Genomic DNA, 21,264 nt, shown 5'->3' with positions numbered 1-21,264 from the left:
AGATTCTAAATTTTCTGCTCCATAATGTAAAAAAACTTAGTGGTAAACCATCTTTTACTGTACATAGAGTCATTGATATTGTGTAAAAATTGTTGAATAAAGAAACAAGATAATTCATCGCTATTGTCTGAAAAAAGTATCTATCTGAAAAATATTCATTTATCTCTAATTAATACAAAATTAGTATTTAAAGAAATTCTCATCTTTATTTTAGTCTGGATGACCTCCTTCGAGCTGGCATCACATTGGCAGAAAATGTAGTCGTGGTGAATAAAGAGCTATCAAACTCCGCAGAAGAGGATACACTTGCCGACTGCAATACCATAGTTGCTGTCCAAACAATGTTCAAGTAAGGGAATGTTATAAGTTGACATGACATACTAAAGTGAATATTTAAATGGCAATGTAATGGCAAGATTGAATTTCCATGCTAGTCAATGCCAACAAATTCAAAAAAGGCATCTGTAACACTCCAAATGAAAATTTAGTGCTTAAAAACATTGTAATACATCTAGTTCAAGAATTTTTATGACAGTTTGATGTTTCCCAGTATTACAGAAAAGAAGACATGGTTAAATTGATGAGGATACTAATGCGATTCTTTTCTATACTATATGGAAACATTACACTGTTAACTTGAGGTGCTTTGTGGAGGGCACTTTGAGTGAGTACGCCGTCCGTCGGATGGGACGTTAAACTGCGGACCCCTTGGCGCCTTTCGTAAAGAGTAGGCTAATGCCGACGCCGGGTTTCTCTCCACCCTTCATCCTTTCCTGTCCATCTCCTATGGCGCAAATGACCTTAGCTGTCGGTCGCCTCCCCTCAAAACTACTACTACTTAAAAAAATCTTCTACTATTATACTACTATTATAAAGATGTGTGAGCACTAAATTATCATTTGAATTTTTATACATGTCTTTCTGAAAGTTTTTTTAGTGATGGGGCTTTGGAATGCAATGGTAGGCAAAGGAAGACAGGGTATTGAGGTGAGGGACTATGTCTTAGGACAAGGAATGACTGCAGAGAGAGCAGTAGAGCTCTGCAGGAGACAGGGATTATTCAAAATGAATACATGGTTTAGACACCACAAAAGGAGTTGGTAAACATGGAAAATGCCTGGGAATTCAGGAAGATACTAGGTAGAATCTATTTTAGTTAGCCATAGATTTAGGAACAGCGTGATCAATTTGCACAGTTTGCATAGTTGAGAGAAGGAAATGGACGAACGTAAATATAGGGTGAGGTGGGAGGAAGTATAAAGAGTTAAGTAATAATCTGAGGCCAGAAACAAATACAGTGAAACAAAGCATGGTGGAAAATGCAGTGCAAAGTCATTGAAAGTTTGCAGAGGTTGGGTGAAAATAATGCGCTATACAGTAAGGTCAGATGGCAATTAGGGCAAATCATTGCAAACAATTAAAGATAAGTTAGGAAAAATAGTAGTTTAACTGGAAAAGATCCAAGAGAGATGGAAGGAATATGCAGAAGATGAAGATGCCTCAGGTCCAGGCTTACTCAATGCCAAGATAGAAAGGGCTTTAAGAGAATTGAAATCCAATAAGGTTGTAAGGGTGGTTAACATTCCCATATAACTACTTAAAAGTTTAGGAAAAGGTGGAAGGAAGAGTTTTTATGGACTAATTCGTAGCATTTATGAGGGAGAAATTTGGCTGGAAGAATTTGTCAGATCAGTGTTAGTTTCTTTTCCAAAAAGGGAGATGCAGCAATATGTGAGAACTGCAGAACAATAAATTTGATTTGGCGCACAGCTAAAGTGGTTCTCAGGATCATCAATAAGAGGATGGAAGGCAGGGCAAATGATTACTTAGATGATCAGTTTGGGTTCAGGAAGGGGACAGGCTCATTTAATGCTGTAGCAGTAATGAGGTCACTAATAGAAAGGAAAATAGAAAACAATCAGGATGTTTTTATCTGTTTCATAGATTTCAAGAAACCATTTGATAGAGTGATTCAGATGAAATCAATGAATGTATAGCAGAAAATAGGAGTAGATTGGCTGGATAGGGACTAATCAGTAACCAGTACATGTCACAGTGTGCTCAGGTGCAAGTGATGGATGGAGATTCAGGATGAGGAGTATTAGGATGAGAGGTAAGACAGGGGTGTCCATGTCATTCTTGGTGTACAATTTACAGGAGGAAGAAATGATTTAAGATGCATGGGAAGAACTAGTGATAAGAAGAAAATTGATGGAGAATTCACAAAATCATTCAGGTTTGCTGTTGATCAAGCTTAAGGATTCTAGTCGGCCAAGGGTTTTCAAATCTTGCTGTGAGCACTGGAAAGTCACTGCAATAGGTATGGGATGAAGATAAATGTAAACAAAACAAAGGTTTTGTGCTTTTCAATAAAGAGGAATGATATGGTTAATGTTAAAACAGGATTTCATGAGCTAGAGTAGGTGGAACAGTTTACTTATCTTGAAAAAGTTCTAGACAAAAGTGGTTAAAGTATTCGGGACATAAGGAGAAGGATTGCATTAGGAAAAGAAGCTTTCACAAACAGGAGGGAACAGATAACAGGAACATTGATTAAGGAGGTTAAGAAATGACTCATCAAAACATTAATATGGAGTGTGATTTTGTATGGAAGGGAAATATGGTCAATGAAGCAAGATGATTGACGTATTTTGAAGACTTTTGAAATGTGGATGTGGAGAGGATGAAAAAGGTGAAATGGGCATAAAGGAAAACAGACGAGGAAGTGTTGGGCATAGAAGAGGAGGAGAGGGGATTGTTGGCAGAAATCAAAATGAGGCAGGAAAGATGGATTCAGAGCATTTTGATAAGGAATGGGAATGGGAGGCTTTGTTATAGGGGAGATTAGTAGGCAAGCAGGGTAGGGGAAGGAATAGGATAGGCACGTTTGACGGGATGAAGGAAGGAAAAAAGTGTACAGAATTGAAGATTGACTTATTGTAGTCCCCAATTTCGGGTTATTTTTGTTTAGGAGAGGGAAGAAAGGTATCACTGTACAATTTTTTATACAAGGCCCATCCAAAACCTTCCTATATCATTATAATACCCATAATAATATCACATACAAAAGGCAAACTCAGGAACAATCTCTGTCAAGGGAACTTTTTATGCTTGTGATCCTCTCGATTCTACCTTCCCCACCATTCCTGTGCTTGTCTTTTATATTTGTTCCCATCCCTCTTCCTTATTTCTATATCCATCTGAATGAATATGTGTTGGCCATTTGGCAGGCTTTCCTGTTTAAATGTGTATATATATATATATATATACACCAGGTCGGTTTAAAGAAAGATGAGACTGTTTTAATAAATACTTGATTTTATTAGTCACCCTTTAATTACCCTTCAAAATATTGCCCTTGGCTACCAACAAAATGCTCCCAACATTTTTTCTAGCTTTTGAATGCTACCTGGAATGCTTCTTTTGGAATGGACTTCAAGTCTGCGGTACAATTTTGCTAGATATCTTCAACAGTTTAAAATCCGCGACCTTTCAAGGTGGATTACAACTTAGGGAATAAAAAAAACTCCACTGGAGCAAAATTCGGAGAGTAAGGTCACGGGGGGATCACCGGCGTGTTGTTTTTTTGCCAAATACTCAGTAACAATCAATGATGTATGCACCGGTATGTTGTCGTGATGAAAGTACGAAGACTTTTTTTTCCACATTTGTGGTCTCTTCAACAAAACATAGCGTGTCTTAAACTTCTCATTACCTCTTCATAGTGCTGCTCATTCACTCTTTGTGCTTTAGGGACATATATTTTCATGATGAATAATCCCTTCCCAATCGAAGAAAACGATCAACATCACCTTCACCTTCGAACGCGACATCCGAACTCTTTGGGGTCGTGGAAAAGATGACTCCTTCCACTGTAAAGACTGGGCTTTGGTTTCTCTATCATAACCATAAAACCTAGATTTCGTGGCCTGTGACCATTTTTTAAAGAAATAAATGAAGACTAACTTTGCAAATTCCAATGGACTTTTTATTTTTCACGTCCATAGGGTCATTGCAAGGCAACATCATCAACATGTGATACACAGCGAGAAAAGTAAAAGTCCAGTGGAATCTGCAAATTTAATATTTGATCATTTAAAATGAAAGACTTTTACCAAGACCAATGCCTGAGACAGTGTCTTATATCAAGAGTTTTTAAGAATTTTTTTTTGTTGTTTGAATGGTTGTGCAGTTCCTGGCAGATGTCAAGAAATTTTTGCCTCTGTTCATCAGTTAACACTCGTGGCAAATTTGGACGTGACGAGCTTCATACCCAAAATTTCTGTCAAAATGATGAAATGCGATCCAGCACTAATTTTAACTTCATTGGTAATCTCCCTGACTGTCAACCTATGGTTTGCATGCGCTAAATCATTCACACTGTTTTCGTGGGCATCATTTGTTCACGTTGCGAGTTGCCCATTTCTTAGTTCTTCATCTGTCAAGGTTTGTCCAGACTGGAAGCAGTTTTACCAATAAAAACACTGTGCCCGGCTAATAAATTATATGCCAAATGCCTCTTGAATCATTGCACATGTGTTTAAGCATTGCTTTTTTCCTGACATTAAAACAAAATTCAATGAACGTGCATTGCTTCTATAAAACCTTCATTCTCACCGACACAAGAATTTGCACAACAAGCATTTGCAAGCTCACACAAGAATCACTATTGTGCAAAAACAAGTTGAGATAGGATCACAAGCAGGGTGGTGTTTTACTTCTAACAGACACTGCTATAAAGGGACTCCTCACTAATTGTGATCCATTAAGCAGTTCGTATGTGGAAAGACCAGTCTCATGTTTTTTTGTACAGACCTTGTAAATGGCATGTGGATGGCAAAGAATCTTTGCTAAATTAAAATAAACATTTTATTCAATTCAATTCAATTCATATATTCAATTCATATTACAATTCATATTCGGTGAAAAGTAAAAATAATAGGTTATTTTCACGTGGTATCATATTGGCAGTTTTCAGGATTTTAATTGATTAATTTTTTAGTGCATATACCTATTCTTTGGCGTTCAAATGGTGTTTTGTTTTCTGCTAATCAAAGTGGGTATGAATAGCACTGTGAAAACGTTTAATACATTTTATCAAGCATTTTTTTTGTTAGAAGAATTTTAAGTTTATTTTATTTTATGGTTTTTGGGCATCATTAAAGTTTTCTAAATGATATTTGTTCATTTGCATGAGTAATATGATTCTCTAGATATTGTATATTTTAAGTGATGAGAGCGTGAGAATTGTTTGTGATATTGGCAAATGGCAGTTTGCAAGATTTTATGATGATTTTCACTTTGTCGTGTAGGTATATTTCTTACCTTGTGAATGATATATTGCTTACTGCTATAGCGAAAGTAGGCTCAAAGCACTATGAACAAACATGATAACATGAGAGTATGACACAAAAAACATCAAGGTTATCTCTCTAATGAAATTTTGAAAATTTTATGCCAAAAATATTCATGCAATGATGTTTTCCATTTTATGAAAAAGTGACACAAGTAGTCTTGGAATATATCACTAGTACGACCACCTTCTTCAGCTTCAGTTTAAAACTATAGACATTGGGGTAGGGTGAGAGGAGTTATGGGGAGATGGTAAGGAAGAAAGGGAAGAAGTGATGAGTTTTGAGGAGTAGAGTGAAAAGGAAAGGGATAGGGATTCTCAATTGGTGGAATTAGCCCACTCGTTTGAGTTTTTCCTTTTGTTAGTATTGCATAGCATTTGTATTCAGTATACGTAATTCAATAAGCTGGCTGCCCTAGCCTGCCTTTCTGATTACCTTGCAGAATCAAATAAAGGAGGATCTCCAGCCATAACTTAAATGTTGTTATCATTACCCCTTTAATACCATAATAAACAATTCTCCATTTGTAATTGATTCTGCTCCTGGCACCTCTTTGACAGACTCTTTTCCATCACAAAATAATGTAGGTGATAAGTTTTGGAAGCAATGTCTAGGTACTTTCCAGTTATCGGAAAGTATCTAGTATAGTAACTACACCATCTGTGTATCCTTCAGTATCCACTCACAATGAGAGCATTGGTGATTGCCTTTAAGCCATAGGATGAAGTTGATCAAAGGTTATATTTTAAAGAATCCCATAGTGGTAAACTACTGCCAATCCATACAGCCCATGATCCAGTACTTTACCTCTATCCTACTAACTAGATCATGGAATACTGTCTAGGATCTGGATGTAAAGGGTGGTTAGTCTATGGATTCAAAGGGGGTTTTAAGAGCACCATCCCTTGTATAAATATACCCTACCTGTTCTGGTGGCTTAAACAAAAAAGGAAATGGGCTAATTCCTGAAATTGAGTTAGATTTAGTATTCTGACTTCCCTGGCTAGGAAATAAAGAAGTGGTGGGTCAGTTTGGTTATTTATTTCCTTATTTCACTAATTCTTGTGATATAATTGGAATCCATTCTTCTCTCTGGTTTAATTTTGACAGCTTTTGTCAAAAGATGAGATGATACTCTTCTGTAAAATTTGTACATATTCATCAGTCTCAGATGCATTCCTAAGCTCATTCTAGGAGGCTTCATTTAGAGCACACTTAATTATTTTTTGTATAGTTTTGAGTGGGTAGCTTTAGGATTTCCACCCTATAATTTACCATTATGAGCTGCTTCATAATGTAATGTCTGTCACCTCCTCCCTCACACTATAAACAACAATTGGTTGTAGTGATCTCTTGAGTATGTAATACTCAGGTGTTGTAAGGTATTCCAAAATAGCCTAATCACTAGCATTAATTTCCCATTTCTTGGCATGATGAGGTGTTCAAATTTATTTAACTTGTGTCAAACCAGTCTCACCTACTCATTCGAAGGTCGCAAGTCAGAGGCATCACCGGTGAGTAGAAGGGGTTGATAACCTCCCTGATACTTGGCTGAAGGTTTTCTTCTAGTGAATGCATAATGACATCTCCTCATAAGATATGGATATGATATATGCAAATGAATGAGATAGATGGATGACATATAATATTGATAGACTCCTCCCACAGATACATCACTGAAGCTAAAAACACTTATATAGTTTGTATTTAGACCTTCAAACCATTCCATCAGGGTTAAATGTCACCCACTAAGTAATCCCCTTCTCTTCAATTCATTCACCTAGCACCCAACACTCCACTCTCTCCTCCCCTGCCTCTCCCCATACCTCCTCTTACCCATCACCTATCCCTTAGTTTCATTCCCATGCTTAAGAAGGTAATGATACTGCCAAAATATTCCAAGATAACATTTGTGAATGCCATTCATTCTGTGTTTCGTCACTTTTTCACTGTCAAACCTGTTGACCATTGTTATGGCATTTACTTTTGTGAACTGTCCATACATTCATCATAAAAACTTTATATTCTTTCAGGATGCATTTGTGAAGTGGAGTGATTTTACCTTCAACGTGATCTTTTTATTTTAGGTTCTTCCCTAGCATTAAAAGCATCACGGAACTCACCCAATCAACAAACATGAGGTTCATGCAGTTCCGCGCTCATGACAAATATGCACTACATCTCTCCAAAATGGAAAAGGTACTGGGAAATTCTCCCCAGCTCCTCAGTGCAGACGATGGTGCTGACAGGGTGCTTACGCTGGTAACCCCCTTGATTTGACATTACTTACAATTCTTCGTAGAATGTGGCTGTTACCTCTGCTTCACATAGTTATTGAAAGTCAGCTTCATCTTTTCATCTTTCAAAATTAAAATTCTTGAGAAGTTAACCACTTTCTACTCATGAACTATTCAGAAGAGGCAAAACCATGCTTGGCCAAAAAACGTAATATGAGCTATTATTTTCAGTTACCTACACCAGCTTCATTCTCTTTATGCTATGAGCAAACATATTAACTCACTAGCAGCTGTGAATTACCTTCTTGAAGATCTCTTTCTGATAAAGGCAACATGTATTATCAGAAACTTTAACAACTAAAACCTTTAGTTAAGTTCCTAATATCCATCATTTACAGATCCATTTTTTCATCATCACTTCAGATTGTTCCATTAAAACCCAAGCAATTTGAGACAAATTTAAATGTCATAAATAGCTTCAATGAAAAACTGTGGACTTCCACAAAATAATTGCATTGATCATTAATGAACCTTCAAATATTTCATAATTCTATACGAATAAAATTGGTCTTACATAAACCTTATTAATTTAAAAGGATTGTTCTTACAAAATTATCTTTTAAGTTTAATTAGAGCTTGATGTATGGATGATGCTAATAGGGAGGATTTTTTGATCATCAAGTCTTCTTAAACTGTTTGAAATGTGCACCTACCCACCAACATTTAAAATTTATGAGGATGTATGATGGAGCATTGATGCAGACTGCAATAAATTGGGTTGCATTCCCTTGTGACACTTCTCAGGGTAAATAATATTGAAACCAAATTTCACCAAGTAGGAGTACCTACTTAATGTAAAATGAACGGATTAAAGCTGTGAAAGATATTTTGTTGGAAATTCCACTCAAACATTAAGACTCATCATGTAACTCTTCTAAAATTTCATGTCCTTCTAAAATGCTATATTATGTACTCTTCTAAAATCTAACTATATGCTCCAGAGTGGCTAGTAAAATTAATATTTATATCCTCCCTTCAATAACATCATTGCTGCCTCATTTTCTCTGTATATTCAATGTAAAGGCTTTGAAATTACCCTTGCCATCCCCTACGATCCGAAAGATGTATTGCACCCAAAAGCATAGTTGAAGTGATAATTTTAATAAATACATCCATATTCTTTTATCAGTCAGAATGTTTTCTGAGCAGAGGAAATTTTACTATTTTTCCTGGATTGCTGAATTGAAGTGATACATAAGACTGCATTTGACATTATGTCTGCCAGGTTATTGAAAATTAACCAACAGAATCTTTTATGGGATGATATATTGGAACGGCTATTAAAATAATAGGAAGTATGTTGAATTAAGATGGCCCCCCCATACTGTAATCCAGTAGAGTAGGTGGAGTAAGTGTGAGAATCATTTCAAAAAAGCTAATAAAAGTAGCACCACTTGTAGAATTACAATTGGTATTATCCCTTCACTTTGTTTGGACTAGGGAAGCATGCATACAAATTGCAGTAGTTTTGTAACATTACAGCCAGATCAAATGGTTTAAGCAAAGTCTTTATGTGTGAATGCTCCTTCATTAAAGGAGTTCTTTGAAAGTCAGAATAAGGTCAAAAGAAACCTTTTCCAATGAGTCAACATTCCTTGTGTGGTCATTTTAACTAGTAAAATTGCTGAGTGCATAATAAAACAAACTTAGGAATAATGCACACTTTTGATAAACCTCAACTAGTTTCCATCATCATCAAGATAAACATTTGACACATAAATGTTGACCAGAAGTTTTTACCTCTTGTTGATGCTTGGAAACAATGAATCAGGTTGAGGTTTCTTAAAAGTGTGAAATATCAATTAGATTGTTGTTTTATTATTCATTAATATCTCACAAGGCATCACTCCTCCATTATTTGGTTTAAACAAACCAGGGATTGGTAATCACTGCAAGATATTGGAAAAAATTTTATTACACAGTGAATATCTAAAGAGTAATGCATACTCAGAGATGAATTCTCATCTAATTACATAAATGTAGCATAAGACTTTTTGAGGATTTGAATTTTTGAGGATTTTAGACTTTTCAATTATTGGAATTAAAGAGCAGATATAATAATTTATACGTTATATAGGCGTTGACCTTTGAGGCTAGCTACCCTGAAAACTACAGTTAATGGCATTGGTGAAGTGGAAACTCCAGCAATAAAAATATTCTCCTAGAACCAAATTTTTAAATTGAACTTTGAAAGGTATTGAGGGTTTGATCATATTTGTGGAGAATACAAACACAAGTTTTCATGTGTAAACAATTATAACAGAGGAAGTAATATTTAAAGTCATCAATGAGCAAAAAGTCTACCTCAGCAATTATGCAACAATCAAAAAGGTAGTACTATTAAACCCATTGGCTACCCGCTGATTAATTACCAAAAAGTGAAGGAATAAGTTCATGGACAAAAGGCTTCCTTTAAATGTGGTGTTTAAAGTTCTCTTAAATCTTTGATCACAAAATACTCCTCTTGGCATAGATGGTCAATAGTTTGCAAGATATCACATTTAAATATATCAGAAAACATCTCACTGCTGTTGCAAAGGTTCCAGGACATAACTGCCTTTTTTTGCAGCTTTATTATGTTTTACACTAGCCAATTTTGTTATTGAGCCTATCTATTAATTTCCCTTACATTTTTCCATATTTCAATGGTAAAATTGAGCTAAATATCTTTTTTTGGATTGTTCATAATTTTTGAAGTTTCTTCTGCAGCTACTCTATTTATATTTTACTGCATTTCATTTTCCTTATTACAGTCACTAGGGTGGTAAGTGTCATAGCAGCAATGAAAGCACTAGTATTTTTTTGCATTTGGAGCACTTTGAAAAACTCTGCTACCACAGCTACATTTGTAATTTATGATGACCTCAGGAAAAATCTCCAGATTCAAACTGCAAAAAATTCCTTAAACTATGACAATTATAAAAACCAATAAAATTATTTTGTGCCTATTAGGTTATTATCTCTTTATCAAATACCATGATTAAAATACAATACTTAAATATCTATGAACACAAAAAGTTAAAAGAAAAAATCCAACAAAAATCTAAAAAAAACGATTGTATAAGGCCAAAATTTACCATCTGATAGATGGCATTACAAAATTAGCAAAAATGGGAGTGGGCAGATACTTTTTGCAACATTTAAATGTGATTTTGACAGAAACAGTTGCTATTTACATCCAAAAGGGATTATTTTTGTATTCAGAGAGTGTAGCATGATCAAACTTTTCAATAAAACCAGTTATCCAAGGACGCAGTTCTCCCCTAGTAGGGTGATTTCATGGATAACTTTCAGTTTAAGGCAATATTACTTTTTTTGAACTGATTATTGCTCAACTTCCTAGGAAAATTTTGAATTGAAAAAATAACACAAGCTATCAACTGATTTCAACTTATAATAAGTGAATACTACAACTCTTAAATAATGCATACCTAACTGCTAAAAGGGAACAGGCACATTAAGCTACAAAGTCACAAACATTCTGAAATTTTGCTCTTTCTTAAGGGTATAACTAATTTAATTCTTAAAAGGTAAAATATACACTTGGTAATTCTTAGCAAGTAAATTAGCAAGCAAGGTAACATTAAATTACTAGTGTAAGTACTTCTTAAAACAATAAAAACAATAATGTTTATTATAATAATATGTAACTCAATGAAATATTCTCTGGCTTCTAAACCTCAAACGCTTATGTCTATATCCTCTTCCACCTCCACACAAAACCTGAGGGCTCATGAAAAATTGCATATCAACAAAGTTGCTTGATTTTGATTACTTCACGTCTCAAAGTTCTATATAGACAATTTTTGAATGCATTTTACACATTGCTTATTCCCACACTCAAGTTTAACTTATGACCCTTGTGTACAAGTAAACCTGTTGAATGACTAACCAAAACATTTGCATGTAAGATTAAAAACTTCCATTTCAACAGCTTAAATATTTGTCACAGAAAACTGCAAACCATACATAAGGAAAACCATTACATAAACCTATAATTACCTAAACTCTCAATAGAATATTCTGTGCTTATGACTATGTTGACTGCCACAAATTTTGAGGTTTGTGATGCCATTGATGTCTTCCCTCTGGATATGTCTTTAAAAATGAGACCATATCTCTTCTATTAATTTTCCCAGACAAACTTACCAGATGTAGCACAGAATATATTGTATCTGTAATTGTTATATATTCATAAACCCAAATACTATATTTACATGGGCACTTAAGGCCCACTTGCGATTTCATTGATTAGAATTCAGCAAGTAAAAGTTATCTATACCTGAATGGCATTTAAGGCATTGGGATAAGGACTACTGTGGAGAAGATCTTGCTGAGGAATTTATATTGGTTTACCATGCATTTGCGTTGGGGAATCGACTCAATGTATATAGGCTATGCTCTGTACACTATTTCTAACGGGTATTGTTACTAATAGAAACAACTTACCAATGGTAGCATATTTTCATGCATGCCAAATGTATTATTGCAACTGCCTTCCAAAATGTAGGAATGAATACTTTGTCACAGTATCAGTTTTGATGGTGGACATTGAGCAGAGCTAATAGGAGAAACAGAATTTAATTTTAATAGTTGAGGATTATTGATGGGAGAAATTATAATGTAGTATTAATTTCTGGAACAAGAATCTAAGTGAACTAAAATTTAAAAATATGTATGAATCTGCTAGATAATAGTGAATGAATGTAATGTTGAATAATCCACATACAATTATGAATCCTCAGCTCTAAAGATATAACTAAAACTGCCACCAATACAGAAAGACATAATTCTCTTATGTTTTAGCAGCATGTTTAAATTCATTTTAAATGGCTGATTTTTATAGCATTCTCTTGTTGACCCTTGAGCATCCATGTAGAATAATGGAATGTTTGGATCAAAGTTGAATTAATTCAGCATTCAAGGTGCCTGTAAAATCATGAAAGAAAGACTATTCAGGCAAAAGAGTAAATTGAGAAAGCACTAGTTTTTCAATGGGACATACATTTTCCAAATCAAATTAATGTACCTGAAGCTTCTAATTCTCTTTTTTATCACAAGGATAAATGCGCTTTGTGTGAAAATTAAAAACTTTTTATACACCTAGGATAGAAGCACACTTGGGCTGTTGTGATAAAATATCACCAGCTCAGAAAATTGCATAAACAAATGCCATTTCTTTCAATGACCTAATGTGTACAACTTAGTCAGAGATGCTAATATATTTGCTTTCATTTTGTCAATAGAGACATCTTGAATTGCACAGCTATTAAAATTAACCAGAAAAGGGATTGAAATAAGTAGTTTATTTTTAAATTGAGTTATCATTATAAAGCATTCAGATTTACACGAAAGAAATGATAATTTACATGCTAATACAGTGGATTATATCTGATAATACAATTCCTATTCCCAAGGATCTCAGATTTAGCACCATCTACCACTTCAGGCTCAGTGACTTATATTAGTAATTCTAATAGATACCTAGCATCATCAAATGAAAAACTCAAATTAATGGAATGTGTCTCAAGAGTAGGCAATTTCAAGTTTACATGATTCCACATGGTTTGAGAAAAATTTTTTTTAAAATTTGCAGGATCTTTCTTTTTGTTTTTATAAAACTTTCACAACCAAATCCACTGTTCTATAGTTGATATTCTGTATCTATAGAAATTAAGAAGTTCCATTTTAGTATTCAATGCCAGGTCACGAAAATAGGATTAAAGCCAGACAGAAACTATAATTCCACTGCTTAGAAAGTTTGCTTCTGGTTTTGTAAAATATGATGAATGAAAGACTTATAACCAGTTAAGAGCAACTTATTGTCAGTATCTCCCACCTATTACCAAGTGCATAACGTTTTAGTACAACTTGGTCAAAAAAAGAAAAATAAAGTTGCATTTGGTGCATTCACATGCACTTCCAAGTGATTTATGGCAACCTTAATGGGTTTATTTGAGGAATTCAGAGAGATGTAATGTAAAAAAATCTAATTAATTATGACATGCCAGCAGTTTCCAGAATAGCAGGAATTCAAGGAAAACAAGGAAACAAAGGCCTGTACAGTGAATTTATATATTAATGAGGACATTGCCTCAGACACTGAACCTTAATCAGGGCATATTAGGTTAAATAATAAATATTTGTTCCTGGAAAGTATGTTCTTTAAGCTCATCCATCCTCTGGTGGAAGACCACCCCCTTAATTTTAATTATCTTACAAATACCTAAATTAGATTATTCCATTCTTATGAACTAATTACATTGAGCTATTTTATTAGCAGAGCTAAATTGAATTAAAATTATTTTTTTAAATTCATTAATGACTTCCTTTTTGGAGTATCTTACTTTTATTATTTGCTGGATAATTCCTCAAAGGCCCCCTTTTTATCTTTGCTCCAAAACAGAGTGTGGAAAAATACAAATGGATACTGATAAAAAGGAATGCATATATCTCCTTTACTTTTCTGTATTTTGAGTATCATAATTGAGTGAAACAAGTAATGAAAGTGTAGAGATATATCGAATTAATTATTAGATAAATTTAGGTTCAATATAATGCAACATTTCCTCTCAAAGAGGATACTGATTTGTTTCCAAAATTAAATGTATGTACTATTTTACTAAATCATTTCCTTAAGAAATAATTAATTGATTTTTCATTATTAGAAACCCAAAAGTTAGTTGGCATTGAAAACTAAATAAAAAAACATATGCGATAGAATAATACCCACTGTGCAACACACAGGTGTTTCAAAATTCCAGGTAAAACTCTACATATTTATTTGAAAAATAGTTTTTATTTGATGTGTCTACCCATTTACTATCATTGTTATTATGAATGTTATGGACTCATTCAAAGAACTGATGAATATGCCATGGCAGCTACTTTAATTTATTTACTTTTTACTTACGGTTACTCTACTTTACTCTTTATCCACTGATGGGCACCAAAGTACAGGAATTTAAAAATGTGATGTTAATGGATATAAAAATCCTTGATTTTATTTATTGCTGCATTTAAAGTTCAAAATATTTGGAAAATAATAATATCTGCAATGAAAAATTGGATGATTCTTAAAAGATAACTAGCATAGAAAAATTCCAAAGAAACTGCAGAAGATGCCGCAAGAGTAACTTTTGATGGAGTAATCCGCTAATGTGCATTTCAATGCATGCATTAGCACAGAAAACTTTAAGAACTTCAAAACTAATTAGCATATGGGCAATATTTGAACACCTATTTTGCAGGGTCAAGCTTTAAAACATTTTGGAAGTTAGTAGATACCATTGTCGTTAATTATAATTCATTGGCTGTACATGGGCTTTACCCAGGCTTCTTCCCTTATAATACAGGGTCTTTTGATTTGGTATTCATCCTTTCTAATTGAGAGAAAATTGATACAGTAAATAAATAAATAGCTTAATGGGACATCCGTTAATTTTTTAGAAAAATAGTTTTTCATGCTATCCTGTAAATCAAGACTGTTAAAAACTTATTACCAACTAAAATATCAAGAATATAAAAAAATACCAAATTCTTAAGCTTTTCATTCACAAAAATGAATAGAGCAAATTATTGGAGAGAAAAAATCAGTGGAAACACATGAAAATCTTTAATGTAATACAAATATTTACTTAGAAAAATTGATCCACATTGGTAGTACCTTTTAGAACTTGGAATGAAAGCTCTTCAAATTTGACAGGTACCTACCTCCCTTTGTACTAAACTGATAAAATGTCCTTAGATTTGTTCAAAAACGTAGTGTAGTGTTGATTTCATTCTTCTTTAGAAAGATTTTTGCATCTCTATTGAAGATGTAAATATTAAGTAGTTTTAAAATGCTTGTTTATGAAAAATTAATAGTATTGATCATCTTAGGTACCTGCATAAATTAGTGAAATAGTTTGTACATTATTGGTAATACTGCCAATATTTTCTGATTTTAATGTCACTAAAATTGTCTTCTAGCATTTCAATTTTATCAAATAACTTAAAGAATATGGAACTAAAAAATAGAGTGAAATGCTACAGTGATAACTTTAAGACTTGGCTATCCAACACTAAGAATTTTGTGTTATTGGAAATTTGAACTCAATTTTATATATATATCAATTCAATGGGCTTTATTTCTAGGCCATGATAAAATTTTCATTGAATTGAAAAACTGGCAAAAGAAAAAGTATTTTTTTATAATTTCCTTATTTTCTAGTATTTATTGTAAGTATATATCTGCTTCCAAATGGATGCAGTGTGAATGACTCTGAACTATTCATTTTAGAGAAATATAGTCTCTATTAATAGTAGGTAGTTATTCATATCTCTGAAATTGCAGTTGCATCTAGTTGCATGAAAGACAAATTAATCCTGTGATTACAAATTAATGATCTATCAACTCACTCATCTGAATATCAGAAGTTTCATTATTCATGCTGAAGAGACACACATAAAATTGACTTTTATGTGTATTCTGCTTTATACAATTGCTATTATATAGTATGAAGGTTTTAATGAAACAATTGTAGATAAAATTAGTCACATAAATAAGATGAGAACAAAATTTCAAAGGACTCTTGTTCTGTTTTTTATATTGTGACCTGTCAAATGCTAGTAATCAGTCTAGTACCACAGTGAGGAATAAATTTGGAAAATACCTCACTCGAAAAGAAATCACAGGAAAATTTCAATATTTCCTTAAAAGCATTTTGTGAAAGTATCAGATTATTTTATTTGATGAAAAATTGCTGGATGTTTTATTTTTCACACCATATATTTTTTGGAGCTTCTTGTATCATTGCATCAATATCAAGCTTAATATCACGTACTAACCGCAATTCCTGCATCACGGAAGCAAACGTTTCCAATGCATGAACTATTTCTTTTATAATTCAGGTTTCCACAACCTTGCATTAACTAAGTATCATTTTCTTATTAATTGACAATAATAGCTTCTTTCCTTTAACAAACATCTCACCAATCAACTGGAAAATAACTCATTTATTAACTGAATTTTAGGAAGATGAAGATGTTCATGTAATCCAAAATTCCTAGTTTTGTCCTTAATATCAGATGTATGGCCACATACTCACAGGACTAGAGCATTCATTTTGCTGATTGGGGGACTAAGTAATGACTCCATTGTTAGATATGAGTGCTCATTAAATTAATCTATCCCAATGCTTTTAAATATTAAATAAAACCTATTGCAGTCTCTGCTATTGCAGAAAATTACTGTGATCTGCATGTAGCCACCTTGACAGCACTTGAGTATCACTGATTTAGAATAGTCATCATGAATAAGTATTTTGCATTGTCACTAAAATGTTAAGAAATGCCTTTTTCAACTTCATATCTATTTTTCTAAAGTTTGATTATGAAAATGTTTCATTTTTTGCAAATTTCAATAAGCAACATGATTTTCATTTGATAAAACTATTTATTGGCATTACTACCAAGTAGCATATTGAGTGAGTACCAATGTTTCTAGAGGTAAGATGCTATGTTTTTTCTTCTTCAGATGCATTATTATACTTAAATGGGATTATTTTAAAGCATAAATTAGTATCAAATAAAGATACTTCAAGCTGTTCTATTTTACACAATATTTAAAATCAACAAAGTATTCAGTTTCTCAAAATTGTTGAGTCCTTTTAATATTGCCTTTTAATAATATTATAACATAAAAAAAAGCTACACTGTTTTGATTGAAATGAAGGCATAAGATATAACTCTTTAGTAAAATGACCAATGGATATATGGTTTGGTAAAAGTTTCATTTGTCTTCTACTTTTTTTAGGGGAATTATGTTTTCTTTGAAGTATGGAATGGTATTAACCAAAGATAACTTAAATACAAAAGTCAAAATGAAATATTCTACCCATTTTCTAGGATTAGATTTTACTGATGAATGTGTTATTGTTGCAAGGTTGGTGATAGTAACCAGGTATGTTATGCATGTTATTCATAGTCAACTAGAAATAGTGGAGCTTTAGTGTAGGTATATAATTGTACAAATTTATATAACATTGCTCATTATAATATTTACAAAGTTGCAAAAATATTGTTAATAGTGTCTTGGTTTAGTTCAATATATATAATGATGCATTGAAATATTCCATGCAATGGATAAATACATATCATATAAAGGATGAATACAAATGTTATAATTTCTCAACTCCCAAATTTGAACTTCTTTAGCTCTTTTATCTACGTCAACTTTAGAATCGAGGCAATGGCCATTTTGGCCACTGGCTATCCATCATTCTCTCTAAAATTGTTTCATAATTTTGTATTGTCCTTATCCTATTCTTATAAATGTTTAATTCTGCCTTGTATGAATTTGGAGTGGAAGTATAATTTTTTGTTAGTTTTTGTATTTCTGGGTAATCAGGCCTTGGTATCAGAAGTGACACCTACAAATCATTAAGCAAAGTCATACATTTAGCAGTTTCTAAATAGAAAACATGAGTATTCATTCAATTGCACCCCTATGGAATTAATTATGTTATCATTCAGTACATTGGGCCGAAATACAATAATTGAGGTTGCATATGGTATAATAAATTATGTGTCCTTGCTCTGGGTTTAATTGCAAAATACCAAAGGGACATGGATTAATGAAAATCTAATTTTATGAATAAATGGGATAAATTATCAGAAAAATACATCTCTCCAATATGAATTTTGAAATTTTGAAACATTTCGGATAAATACAAAAAAATGAGTTATAGAGAAAAGAATAATCTCAGTTCAAGTGAATAAACACAAGAGAGTATTTCTTGAAACATTTATGGTGCCCATCCATAATGGATTGCACATTACTAATCAATCCTTTATAAGACAAAAATACCCTTATAGCATGTTTCCCAAATAAAACACACGTGTTTGCATTTGTAGGTATAGATACATCCATACACTCTTGGAGCAAACATTGAGCATAACAACATAAGGTACATATCAAAATACACTGTTTAGACATAGACTGAAGTGAAAAGGGATATTCACAAATATTCCTTTATTTTTGGCTATCAAGCCCTCATTCTCAGATGAAGAGGAGTCCATCTCTTCTTCATCCAATGATGCTATGGCCTTACTGCCCTAATGTAACAAATATGACTGTGATTGTCCTTTCTATATATGCACACACACACACATACATTAAGTTTTGGCATCCAGTGAGAAAAAATCCATCTTTACATGCATAATTAGATGACAAATTTCCACAGAGGGCTAAAAGAATAAATGATAAGTAGTACCCACAATTATGCATTGCTAGTTGAATTTTCTATTAGTCATATCTTGAAAATGTCTTCTTCCATTACTCATAAAATAATTTCAATACCTTTAACTTTGATTGCATCGCTCATACCACATTTGGTTAGCAATGAATGGTTAGCATTATAACTGAGTCAGCATTTGATGACTTTTTCCTAGAGACCTACTTTGATGACACACCACTGTATAATATACTATAAACAGCTCAACTTTGAGGGATTTTCAAATGATTAAATGAATAAAATCTTTGCAGTATTTTACATGCATACTTTATTTTTCCAACCATAGCTCCAACATTCATTTCTTTGAATTTTAAACCAAGAAAAAGACTTTTGGATGCTAAAATCACTTTGTATAAAAATAAATGTGTTTAATTATATAAAGTTTTATACTTATCCATGTGCATAATAGTAGTCTAAAGTAGTTGCTTACCAAATTTAATACCAGATAAAGTTTTACTTTCACTGACTAATGAAGTAGTTGACTACAGATTAAACTGTTCAATCATTACTACTCACGGTCATTACTTCATCATCTTTGAAATGTTAAAATTTAGTAAAATCACCACTATGTTACGGTACTACAACTTAGTTTTCATTCTTGTTGCAATTCGAGCCATGAACTATTTGATTCCAACAAATGATTTTTAGGTGAATTGTTTTGCACAAAAATATATGTACTCATATTCAAATGTATTTCCCTTTTATTATTCACATCAGAACCTCATAAAATATCTTACAGTAATTATTTATAGAGGTTTAAAAACTTGGAAATACTCTTCAAGGTACTCATATCTTTTGGTTAAAAAAAGGTCTCAGCAAAAATTAGTTGCAATCAGTTGAATAATATTCAATTTATTTTAGCTTATGAGTTTAATACAAATGATAAATTTTGATATCAAAATTTTAGGAACCTATCTTAAATGAAGATGAATTTCACAATCCTCCGAAAACCCATGATTAGCACATTAAAATCTGTAATAATTTCTTTGATAAATGGAAAAAATAAACAAAATATTTTTGAGGTCCTGAAATTGCTGTATTCAAAAATTCATGCTCTACTGTTTAAAATATCATGAAAATTTAAGAATATTTATATCATCATAATCATGAGTAATCAATCCAAAGGATTGTTTTGTAGCCGCTCTACAATCAATCCTGCTCCCTTCCAATCTCTTCAATCTGTCATTGTTCAATGTTCTGACGTCATCATCTGTTTCTCCTAATTGTTTCTCAGCCTTCTTCCATAATTCCTTCCCTCAATGGTTCCTTTAGGTATGCTCTTCAGTATACTATTGTCTCGGGATGTGTACAATTATTCTCCATTTTCTTCTCGCGAGTGCCTTATCTGGACATTCTCTTCACTGTCTCTTTGAAGTTCTAAATTTGGTAGACTACAGGTATAAGAGAGACGATAGCAGCAAATTCAATTTGTCCTCATAGAAAAAATATATCGCCGGCCATTTAGGCTAAACCCCATTTCATATTTGAATTGCGGGTTGTATAACTTGCAGGCCGTTCTGATTATTATTGTTCAGCCTCTAAGAATTGATACGCCGAGCTTGATCGCGAATGAAGAAGGTTCTTGTAGTGAAAGTGTGATTGGTGGATACTGATTTTCACAGGAATAGGATTAGATAAAGGAAAAAACATAAGAAATAATCTTTAATTATTAAAACCAAAAATCTAAATCACAGTAATCAACCCGATGGGCAGTTTGGTAGGTGATGGTAGAGTTCATCCAGTACTAAACCATAAGGCACGTGAAATTCACACACCAAGTTAGGGGGGCTAATTCCTTTTTCTGTGGCGGCTATTTTTTATCAAAACAGATATTAATTATTAATAACTCATTATTAAAAATCTCATATCACTACTTTTTACATCCGAGGAATTTATGTCTTAGCAAACCTTTTTTTTGTTTTCTAGCTGTTCCTGCTAATTATAACAATTTGAAACAGATGGTCAATATAAGAGAAATTTGGTACAACAAGTTAAGCAGGATTGACCAGAATATATATTTCTTTGAACTTTAATCAAATAATCTTCTACATATATGCCACCGAAATGTCTTAATTATTTTCCTCTCAGACAGATGAGGTAAACTGTACTTGTGTTAAGAAATCACTTCATTCTTGTGAAGTATAATGGTAGTTCATATTTGAATTAAGAGTAGTTTCAACAATGACATTCAAGGCTTATTCTTACTCTAAGAGCTCTGAGGTAGTAACAGCATACACATATCATGCATAATACTATCATCTAAAGAGTTACCATATGAATGCTCAGGAGAAACCACATCCTCCTTCAAAAATATAGATGAAAAGATTAATTCCATTT

At 32.9% G+C, this 21,264-nt stretch overlaps 1 protein-coding gene across 1 annotated transcript in view; it reads left to right on the top strand.

Moving 5' to 3' along the window:
* SLO2 (slowpoke 2) overlaps positions 1-21,264 on the top strand; it is a 180,610-nt gene that overhangs the window by 136,456 nt on the left and 22,890 nt on the right. Inside the window, exons 19-20 of the mRNA XM_071587132.1 lie at positions 215-349; positions 7,442-7,616. Of these exons, the coding sequence (XP_071443233.1) occupies positions 215-349; positions 7,442-7,616 (310 nt within the window). The remainder of the gene's footprint in view (positions 1-214; positions 350-7,441; positions 7,617-21,264) is intronic.

This window comes from Hetaerina americana, unplaced genomic scaffold (genome assembly GCF_022747635.1).
Source record: "Hetaerina americana unplaced genomic scaffold, ioHetAmer1.1.p SCAF_3, whole genome shotgun sequence".
In the NCBI taxonomy this organism is placed as follows: domain Eukaryota; kingdom Metazoa; phylum Arthropoda; class Insecta; order Odonata; family Calopterygidae; genus Hetaerina; species Hetaerina americana.
The sequence above is the reverse complement of the archived record's forward strand: the minus strand, read 5'-3'. Positions and strand labels throughout refer to the sequence as shown.